Source organism: Austrofundulus limnaeus, unplaced genomic scaffold (genome assembly GCF_001266775.1).
Source record: "Austrofundulus limnaeus strain Quisiro unplaced genomic scaffold, Austrofundulus_limnaeus-1.0 Scaffold489, whole genome shotgun sequence".
Lineage (NCBI taxonomy): Eukaryota > Metazoa > Chordata > Actinopteri > Cyprinodontiformes > Rivulidae > Austrofundulus > Austrofundulus limnaeus.
The window spans coordinates 59,282-70,761 of NW_013952891.1; the positions used below are offsets into that span (position 1 = coordinate 59,282).

Here is an 11,480-nt window from a genome sequence, read left to right on the forward strand (position 1 = left end):
GTCAGTGGGTTAGCAGTCTTACACTGGAGGCCTGGGAGAGCTCCCCTCTGATGTTAATCAGCTGGTTCTGCTGACTTTCCTTCTTTAACTGCAGTTTGTCCAAGATTAAAGCCTGGCTCTGATAAACCTCCATTTCCTGATGAATCGCCACCAGCTCATCTTCAAGGCTGTCCTGGAAGCAATAAGGAAAAAAAAAAGGTTTTAAACATGATTTCTTGTTTTTGTCTATAACTGAAACAAGACAAAGATACAGCATTTCTAAATCATTTATTATAAAACTGAGACATGATGAAGAGCAGCTGCTGGAACTGCTAACAGAGGTTCTACACAGTACTGAACGTCAGATCATCAGATCCTTCCTCCCATCAGCTGTTAGACTCTATAACCATCCCAACAATCTTGATAAGCATCCATGTTTGTGTTTGCACATCAAACAACTCTACCTCCCAATCATTACATAACCAATAACCAGTGGCCGTTGTACATCATTTTTCCGGTACTGGATTTAATGACTGAGTTCGACTCAATTTGCACACCGCTGAATTTTGTATATTGCTGCACGGTATCTTGCTTTTCTCATTTTTATCTAATTTCATCTTGATAGTCCGGTACACTAATTATTATTCTTATTTTTTATTTTATTCTATGTTTTTTTATTGTTACTATCTTTAATTTTGTTAATATTGCCACAGCTGATAATGTCACATAGCAATTTATTGTTTCTGTGGATTGATGTATGTATCAGCTGCTGTYRCTACACCTGAATTTCCCCGTGTGGGACAATAAAGGCTGATTCTATTCTATTTCTAATTTATTCTATTCTAGATCTGAGTCTGCAGATAATGAAGGTTGTTGGAGTCAGTATGCAGGTCAAACTGCCACGGTCAGATTCTGTAAACATTCTTATCTGGTAACTTCAGAGACATTTCTGTGATAGATTCAGTCATAACTGCTGTGATTATGAAGACAATCGTTTGAACATGTCTCATATTTTCAGGTAAAAAGCACAAATGTACAGATCATTAAGGCTCAGAAGACTCATGGACACTGATGAGATTTTGTACCTTTTCCATCCTCATTCTGTGGATGACTGCCTCGTGTTCTTTGACCATCCGGCTGAGCTCACACAGCCGGCCCAAAAGTTTCTGTCACGGAAAACATGGTTAGTTTATTTTTCTTGCAACAAGGCAGAAACTAAAATTCAAGAAAAAAAGAAGCATGTGAGAACAGGTCAGAGGGACTGAGAGTTAGTCTCAATGTCTGAGGAGAACTACAGTGACCAGGGGGCCTCATGCATCAACGGTGTGTACACACAAAAACCTTGCATACGCCATTTTCCACGCAAAACTCCAGATGCATCAAAACTCAACTGAACGTGGAAATGTGCGCAGCCCCACGCCAACTCCAGGGCTGGTGTACGCACGTTTCTGTGGTTCTGGTTCCATTGGAGACACTTAGAGGTGATTCTGAGAAACTGTTCATGATGTGAAAATGATTATTGTTCACAGCAGACACACATGATTAACTATTATTACATCCACATGGACGCAGTTAGATAAAAGACGTGCAAAGTTATACCAAAAATACATTTAACAGGAACTGATTCAGCCTTACTGGAGGATATAATAAATAGTGTAACWCACAGAGCTTTTATTTATAAACACATAGAATTTTCTGATCCACGATGACGAGTGGCTCATCAGCCATTTTGAGGATTTTATTTTATTTTATTTATTCAGTTTGGTTCTGCTGCGCTCTGGAGCGCGACACAGCGAGGAGCCGTGCACCATGTGTGCACGTGCAGCAGCAGCGATCGAACTGGGGTTCCACAGGAGCTTTCCAAAGGGAGCTGGCAGACCCATCAGGACTGTGCCAGTCCAGTTCACCCAAAGTTGAATCATGACCGATGGAATCGTCTCCATCTGATTCTAACTCTCCAACATCATGTGACATCATGAAAACTCTCCACTGAGGCGCAGAGACTCGTTTCTTCATTTCAGCTTTTAAATAAACAAAGATCTAMGTTCTACCAAACATTTAAGTTCCTCTGTTCCTCTATAATTATGGTAATAAACTCCTGCATAAAGTTAATATTTCCTAAGGGTTTCTCCTCACTCACTTTATATTTAATTCATTATTTTCCTGACTCTAGAAATCATTTCTGATCACAGGGATCACTCAAACGTGTCCTTCACACATGCAGGAAGTAATTTGTATCTGTTTAACATATGTTAATGAAGGCGTGTCAGGGGAGGTGTCTCACCTGCGCTCAGTTCCACGTTAATTGTGATGTACAAAAGCAATGTGTATGGATTCAGGCGTACGCACAGTTTGATCTGGATTATTTTGTGCGTACACCATTTTCTGGATTTGACCGTACGTCACGTTTCAGTAAGAAATCCACGCAAGTCTTTGTACATGAGGCCCCTGGTGTTTTCTCTCTACACATTAAACACATCATCAGTTTCTTTATGGTCTGAACGTCGGCTGAAACATTCACACTTTTTGTTTGTTTGGTTTTACAGCAGCTGGTCTACAGAGATCCATGACTATCAGTGCTTCTTAGTAGCAAATGTGAAATCGGTATTAATCTGATGAGGAGCACAGAGTGAACTGTTCCTGTCAGCAAATAGAAAACAAGTAGTCTCTAAGAGTTCATCCCTCTGGTCTTACATGGAGTTTAATAAGTTTCAGTATAAATTCTTACAGTGGTTTCAATCTCATTGAGTTTCAGTGTGGGGTGTAACTCTCTGCTGTAGACATCGTGGAAAGGAGGAATCTGTAAAAGAAAGATCAAAAAGATCATGTGTATGACATCATGTGTGTATGAATGGGTGAATGATTGAACTGTAAAGCACCTGACAAAGAGCTATATCACTTCTAATMATTATTCCTCTAGGAATGTTTTTATTGTTTTCTACTCTCTACACACACATAATCTCAGCAGTGCAACAACATAAAGAACACATCAACGATATCACCCATTTAAAATATTTAAATATTAGTTTAAATAAAAAAGTCTCCAACAGGTTATTTTAAAGAATAAAACCTATCATTAGAAAATAAACCAGGTCAAGGTCATTCCACAGTCGAAGGGCCACTTCCTGAAAGAAACACCGTATTTTTCGGACTATAAGCCGCGACTTTTTTCCTGAACTTTGAACCGTGCGGCTTATAGTCCGGTGTGGCTTATAAGTGGATTTTTTTCTTCAGCTACCAGGGGGCTCTCATGCTGCATTTGCTTCAACCACTTGCTTCAAAAAAAGAAAAGAAAAAAAAAGAAAAAAGCGATCGCTTCCAGAGCCGACTGTTGACCAGGAAGCAGCGATTTAAAGATAGTCAGTGATAAACGTCGAGTGAAGAGCTGCTGACTTTTTTTTCGGCATTACACTCCCTGGGGAAGGAATCCCATGCAGTGACGTATGCTGGAGCGGGAGGGCTTTCCCAGCAGTTGGGCTCTGGGTTTCTCGGGGGAACTATGAAAGGTCAGTGCGAAAACGAACGCCAAACAACCACGTGACGGCGCGTCGACCGGTCAACAGCCGAGYGACCATACTGCCAGCTTAGYCAGAGGTGTAGCACCATTTTGTTTTAGCTAGTAGCAGACACGACACGACGGATCTTCGACCGACACGATATTGGACAGTATGCGGGCCCACATCACAGATTCGGTGAAAGCAGCCATCAAGAAAACAAACTCAATTCCTGCTGTTATTCCTGGAGGTAACACAAAGTTTTTGAAACCCCTGGACATCAGTGTGAATCGTGAATTTAAAGCAGCACTCAGGAGTGAATGGGAGGCTTGGATGACTGACGGGGATAAATCATTCACAAAAACTGGCCGAATGCGAAGAGCGTCATTTCCTGATGCCTGGCAGTGGATCCTAACAGCGTGGAGCAGAGTGAATGAGTCCACCATCACCAATGGGTTCTGAAAGGCTGGACTGCTACGTGAAGAGGACACCACAGCTTCAGAGCCAGCATTACCCCGGGAGGACAACAGATACCGCTGTGTGACGCAGCTTTTCTCAGCTTGTTTAACTCCGACACTGAAGAGGACTTCGATGGTTTCAGTGCACCGGAGGAAGATGAATGAGACGTTTTGTTTGACCAGAAACTGTTAAAGAAAACTACCAAAATAAGGTCAGTTAAATGAACCGTATTCCTCCAAACTTTAATTCCTAAAGGTTTGCTTTTTATGTTTTGATGTTGAATCCACTTTTTTGACGACAATTTGGGTGTACTGTTTTTTTTTATGTTGGGGGTGTGGCTTATAGTCCGGTGCGGCTTATAGTCCGAAAAATACGGTAGTCTCCTGGTTTTTAAATCAGGGGCTAGGATTAATTATTAACTGCAACTTAAAGGACCTGAGGGTCAGAGCTGAAGTCTTTACAGATACTGAGGAACTGGACCACACAGAGCCTGGAATGGTACACCCACAAGAGCCAAACCCAAAACAGCTGAGACAGCAGCAACAACAGGCTGTAAGAGCTACGAATTCACAGCTAATCTAGATAAAAAGGYCATGAAGTGTACTGAGTAGAGGTGGGCAACTATGGCAGTGGTTAGAGGGGTCTGTCTGTCTGTCGGAATTAAATTAAACTTTCTACGTTCTATTGTGAATAAAATGAGAGTTTCTGAAATTTAAAAATCATTGCATTCTGTTATACATCCCAACCTTTTTGTAATTCAGGCAGTAAAATCAACAGGAACCCAGGCTTCAGACTCCAGGCTTCTTAATTTGGAAATATTTATCAGGTGGWGGAAACCTTTTAAAACCTGATGAGTGAATGTAAAGAGTCACTGAAAGAAACTATTTAGTATGATGAATTTTATAAATGTAGTACTGTAGGACATGTGCCTAATTTTACTGCAGTACTTTATTTGAGCATTTCCAGCACTGAACTTGAAAATAAGCTAAACAAACAATTAAATGGACTATTATTTATCAGATAACTTTAGTTGTATAAAAAATATTGAAAAAAGCAACAACGCTGGGAAAAAATGTCAAAGATGTATAAAGAAAAAGAAACAATAATCTTGCCCTACCTGTTGGTCCAGGTAGTCCAGGTTACGTTGGAGTTGAAGGTCTAATATGTCATCCTGAAGCAGAAGAAAAAATAAATAAAAACAGGAAAATCACATCAATTTAAAAAGTACACACAGAAGAAAACCTTTACTTAAACTGAGTCTGTCTAATATAGTTCTAGTTTAGTCACATATTTATGTGTTGAAGCACAGAAAAAAAGAGAGAAGATGTGGGTTGTTGTGTACATCTATGGTTTTATTACACATTCTCATGAAGAGTGTGTGATAGAGTCAGCTTGTGGTGCAGAGAGGATAGAGAAGTAGTATTGATAGGCAGGATGTCCTCACTAGAATCAGCATCATTTATAAAACCTCTGCTGACACACAGCAGCTCTGTACAATCTGATTTAACACCTCTTCTTCTGTTAGAAACAACAGYAGCTAGTTTTCTAAACTAGAATTAAAGTTAATGTGACCATATTTCTGCAGGACGTTTGTCTTTAAATTAAAAAATAACTTTGACCATTGGTGTTGTATGAGTTTTAGCTGATATAAAAACATCTGAAGTGAATTTGTAGATAAAAAAAATAATAAAGAAATGAAGCCACACACACATTTTCATTTACACACACAAAGACGAGCCGAGTGGAAGAAAAACAGTTTGGAACAAACCCCTGATTTAGGAGGTTCCAACAGATTAGTAAATGTGTTAATCAGGTACACGCACACGTACGTACATACACATGCACACTTACATGTACATTGTCGTGGCAAAGTTTATCAAGAATGCAGAAACACATTGGAATAAATGCACAGTAAGTCTGCGTGTATGGTCGTCAAATGATTTAATCTTGAGCAACAAAACAAACAGAAGTCAATCAGGAAGTCTGTCGGGTTTGTGGCTGCTCCGTCAGCGGAAACAGCCAATAATATAACATCATGTTAACTCCATGTGACAGTTTACAACCAATCACAATCCGACAAATATAACTGCCTAACCAATAAACAGGGCTCTCAGCCCAAAGAGATAACTTATCAAACAAGAGAGGTCAGTCCGATGCTGGAGTCCTGACATCTGGGACAAACAGATTAAGAGCCGAAATAAATTATCATAAGATATGAGTATTGGACAACGTCAAGGTAAAACAGATATAAATAATTAGTACATGACATACATGTACACACACACACACACACACGCACCCACAATCTGGTACAGCTATCTTTATGGGGACTTGCATTGACTTCCATTATTTTCAACGGCCTATAACCCTGACCACCAACCCTAACCCTAACCTGACCCTAAAACTAACCTAAACTCAATTCACACCTTGGTCCTAAACTGAACTCCTGACCCACCTACGGCATTTCCTCTTATGGGGACTAGACTCAGGTCCCCATAAGTACCAGTCAGGTCCCCATAAGTAACATTAGGTCTCCGCAAGTAGGTGTGTATGGCAAAAAAAACTGCCCCACAATGTAGGGAATACCAGTCCACACGTACAAGCACATTTGCATGTACAAGCACACTCACATGTACAAGCACACTCACACGTACAAGCACACTCACACGTACAAGCACACTCACACGTACAAGCACACTCACGTGTACAAGCACACTCACACGTACAAGCACACTCACGCGTACAAGCACACGTACCGTGGGAATGTGCATGGAGGGGGATACAGGGTAGTTGTGCTGGTATAAGCCTTGACTTAATGACCTCCGTTCACCGGGGTAGATGTACTAAAAACAGGCAGGTTAGAGGCAGAAGTGTTAGAAAGTAAGAATGAATCCATGAAGAGTTGGTTCAAAGGACACATATTTTATAATATTGCTAATGTTTAAAACGTATTGTATGCAGAAATTAAACTGGTTCAGACGAAAGGTTTGTGTCGTTAGCTTGGTCTTACCTTTGGTGAACTGATGGACTGTCTTAGACCGTATGAATAAGGATCTGCATAGATCACGTCTTCTCTCGTCCTCCCTGGGAACTGATCCAAGTACATGGACGGAGATCGAGCAGGGGAGGTAAAACCGAGTGGGACTGGTGAGTAGGGTCCCCCCGACGACAAAGATGGTGACCTGGGTACAGATCTGGAGCGAGGCTGGATGGACAAGCGTCTCATGGATGGTTCCATTCCACTGAAATGCTGTGACCCCCATGGGTCCCTGGGCAACTGTGGTCTGTCCCTCAGAGAACGGCGCTCCAGAGTCCAGCGTCGGTCGTACCCCAGCATAGGAGAAACGGAGCTGATGCTGTCTGGTCTCATCCCTGGTGGGTACAGAGGGTACTTGTCGGCATACTGTGAGCCGAGTGAGTGTCTGTAGTTCTCAGCTGACATCCCTCTACTCACTGGGTAGTAATGAGATGGGCTGTGAGGACAGGAAGAGTCAGAGATAACACAAAGTGAGAGGTTTACCGAGAGCAACTTCACCTAACTAAGGCTGGCTTTTCCACATTGTTAGAATTTACTGTATATTTGAAGTGGCAGACATGACAAATGGTAAAAGGACTGTTTACAGCACCTTTCTATCCAATCAGAACACCTGAAGCACCTTACAACACCATCTGTGCCCTCATCCACCCATTCAGCACTCTACTGTATCTAAACCAAGCTAATCTGAATCAGCGATTCTATAGAGACAATCAGTGTTTTATCACATCCATGAGACACACATTGGTCACAATGAAGGGTTTCAGGGTCTTTCCCAGGGACACTTGGACTGAACAGCAGTGGAATGATGTTGGATGGTCATCAACAGGTCAAAGCAGTCACCGTGAGAAAGTGGAGAAGCTACATTCACGTTGCTTTCAGTGAGCTAACTTCCTTACTTTTAAAGGTTTGGGATTTTATAAACACTCTATAAAACAGCTCCTTATCCTAACTTTAAATGGTGATGTTGGATAAATTTGTTTTCATGAATTTTATATGTTTAATGTGTAGTTATGGGCTCAACTCTGCCAATCTGCTGCCTCTAGGCAGCGTCATGTACGGCAGATCCTTTGATTCGTTTCCCAGCCAAGTCATCTCAACTTTGGCACGCTTCTCCTCCTGCATATGAAATGTTAATGTTTAATAAATTATAATGGCAGTCAATGGAGCCTTGTATTGGTCCAGTACTGGCCCATGCTTTACTCAACTTGGTACTGCACCATAGTTTAATCTTTCAACTCAGTAGTTCAGTATTTACAATACTAATATGATTGTATTTTGATGTTTTACTATAATATTGTCCTAATATTGCTTTATTGTTGTAATATCTTTCAAATTGGTGACAACCATTACATTGGCAATGTGGCCACTTTCTGTACACGTACAAACCATTCCCTGGCCTCGTTCTCTTCCACAGCTCTAATGGTCTCATTGGTTAGTGCCATGGGCTTTCATGTGGGAGATCAGGGTTCGAAACCCAGATACAGCAACTTTAACAGAAAATCTCTACAAACGTCATACTGTCACACAATTACCCTTATTACAAACACCTGCTGACGTGACAGGCATAAGCTGGTATAGAAAACACATTTGAACTTGGTCACATTTCATTCTGCAAGTCCACTGCTGCAGGCAAAGCCATGCTGCAATGACATGCTACAAGGCAATGCACACTTGTTTTTACATCGTAAAAACCCATGTCTAGTTGTATATTTATTTTTAMACATCTATTTCTATTTACTATTTTAGATATCAAATATACTACTCACAACAAAATTCTCACTGTTCAGAATTTAAACCATTGGTTACAATAAGTGTACTAGTACAATTAAAATGTAAATTTTTATAACTCTAAATTCATAAAAAAGACTAAAAAGTGTAAAAACCATTTTAACATGTTTAATCCTATACAATCATAGTGACTTTAAAAAGTTTAAAAACATCTCATAGCAAAATAAATAATATCTGATTGTGTTTGAACTTTAGTTTCACGTCCAAAACCAGTTAAAATTTAGTTGTTTACTGTTCGAACTGTGGTGCCACTTTCTGCCATGAAATAATGAATAATAATCCTGAATTTGTTATAAATTAAATAAATTAAATTTGTATTTATTTTTTGTATTCCCATAAATACTAATAATTACTGTGATCAAGTCAAAATCTCCTCTGGACTACAAAAGTCCTATATTATCAGAATAATTTTGGGCTTTTTTAAGATTTTGTTTTATTTAAACCATTATTTTGTCACGGTGGAATGACTTTACAACAGACTTAGAAATCTGAAATCACTGCATCAACCACAATCCAAGCACGATGATGGTAGTATCATGTTGTGCTGGTGGAGTGTGGAGTGGAAGAGACACTGAAGGAGGAGGATTACCTTCAAATACTTCAACTTCAGCTCAAACTAAATGGTTGAAACTAAAAGACTGCGAGAACTGGGAACCTGGGTGTTCCAATGCAACAAAAATCCCTAACACACATGAGAACTAGTTTCTGACTGCACAAAGCCTCTGGAATGGTCTTTTAGAAACCCTGACATCAACTCCATTGGACATTTGTGGACTGTGATTAAAAGCTTAGGTCAAAACCAGAAAACCCACCAATTTAAAATGACAATAACCAATTCTACCAAGTAGAGTGGTCATAATATTCAAACCATACCAGAAGAATCATAACAGAAACCTGCTGACAGTTACAAAAAGCTATGTGGCCTTCAAACCGCTCGCTGTGAACAGTTGACCCTATGTGGATTATAGAAAATCCACAATAAATTCTCCTCGTCCTGTCAGTGAGGAGGTTTACCTGCTGAGGTCCTCCTGAGAGGTCATGACCCTGCGTTGGTTGACCCACTGCTGCAGCTGGGCCATGGAGCTCTTCCTCTGGGCCATCCTCTCCGGCGTTGTCCTGGGCACAAAGCCTCTCCTCAGGACCACGTTGCCCTGCTGCATCTTGGGCTGGTGTGTTGGACCTACAGCCAGGTCTGGGTGTCCCTGGTAGGCACGATGTGCACTCCTGGAGGAGACGGGTTTGTTGCTGGTGTTCTGGGTCTTACTGCTAGGATGTCTGCCGTCACCCCAGCTGTTAGAATGATGAAGACGGGCTCCTTCATCTTCACCTGCTTCTGCAGCTTCTTCTGGTCTTCGGCCGTTCATTTTCCCATTCTGGTCAGAAGCCGGGCCGTAGGCTGTTTCTGCTCGGAGGTTGTCAGACCTGTTTGAGTTCGGATGGGGGTGCAGGTCTTTGTCAGGCTCGTTGTGGGTTTGCATGAGAGAACTCTGTTGTGTTTTAGGATCAGGGGCTTTAGTCATTTGATGAGGATCCTTGAGATCATCTGTGGTTTCTGGGTTTCTGCTGTGAAACACAAGAAAAACTTCAAGTTAAAAAGGAAATTCTGCTTTTTTATACTTTAAATGGCACCATTATGGAGGCAGTGAGTGAAGTTATTCTTAAATTAAATGTTGCTTCCTAATTAATGATCACAAGTAGATTACTTCAAGTCASAGACTTGACAATTCAGCTTCTTGGGAGTGTAGGGGTCACCTCGAGTGAAGAAACAAGATTTACTGCCACGAAGCAGGCCTCGGACAGGCCTGACGAGAGGACAGGATCTCTGTCACAAACTGAACTCTATTTAGGCCATGACAGGTCATTCTAACCGTGGAAGAGAACCCCTCAGTTCTCTTAATCAGATAATGGACAGAACAATCTCTTCTGTTCGTGATTCATTTGTTGTTTAACTAAGAATGTTTATGCATTTGTTAAATCATACCATACCATACCATACCAACTTTATTTATAAAGCACTTTAAAACAACCACAGCTGATACAAAGTGCTGTACATTAAAACAACAACATAATAAAAAGTGATTAAAAACGGTTTAAAAACAAAAACATACAATTTAAAAACTAGATCCCGCTGGTGTTGAAAGCCAAGTAAAATAGATGGGTTTTCAGACGAGCTTTAAAAGTGGACAGTGAAGGGGCCTCTCTGACCTGCAAAGGCAGGTCATTCCATAATTTAGGGCCGATGACAGAGAAAGCCCTGTCCCCTCTGAGCTTCCTTTTTGTTCTCGGTACCTCCAAGAGCAGCTGATCTGCTGACCTGAGAGACCAATAAGGTACGTAGGGATGAAGAAGCTCAGAGAGGTAAGCCGGGGCAAGATTATGCAGTGATTTAAAAACAAACATAAGAATTTTAAAATGAATCCTAAAATATACAGGCAGCCAGTGAAGTGAGGCCAGGACAGGGGTCACATGTTCCCTCTTCTGAGTTCCTGTCAAAAGTCGTGCAGCAGCATTCTGAACCAGCTGCAGACATGAGAGCAGTGACTGACTGACTCCCAGGTAAAGTGAGTTACAGTAATCCAAACGAGTTGAAATAAAAGCGTGGATCACTGTTTCAAAATGCTGCCTGGAATAAAAAAGACTTCACTGACGCCAATCGTCTTAAATGATAAAAGCTGGACTTAACCACGGCTTTGATTTGGCTGTCCAATTTAAAATCACTGTCC

At 40.9% G+C, this 11,480-nt stretch overlaps 1 protein-coding gene across 1 annotated transcript in view; it reads right to left on the reverse strand.

Annotated features, from left to right (window-relative positions):
- Nucleotides 1-11,480, reverse strand: part of plekha6 (pleckstrin homology domain containing, family A member 6) — a gene marked incomplete in the record, with an annotated part of 107,630 nt that overhangs the window by 27,129 nt on the left and 69,021 nt on the right. The window contains 7 exon segments of the mRNA XM_014025638.1: nt 23-172; nt 1,065-1,145; nt 2,708-2,779; nt 5,050-5,103; nt 6,689-6,775; nt 6,943-7,405; nt 9,772-10,320. Of these exon segments, the coding sequence (XP_013881092.1) occupies nt 23-172; nt 1,065-1,145; nt 2,708-2,779; nt 5,050-5,103; nt 6,689-6,775; nt 6,943-7,405; nt 9,772-10,320 (1,456 nt within the window).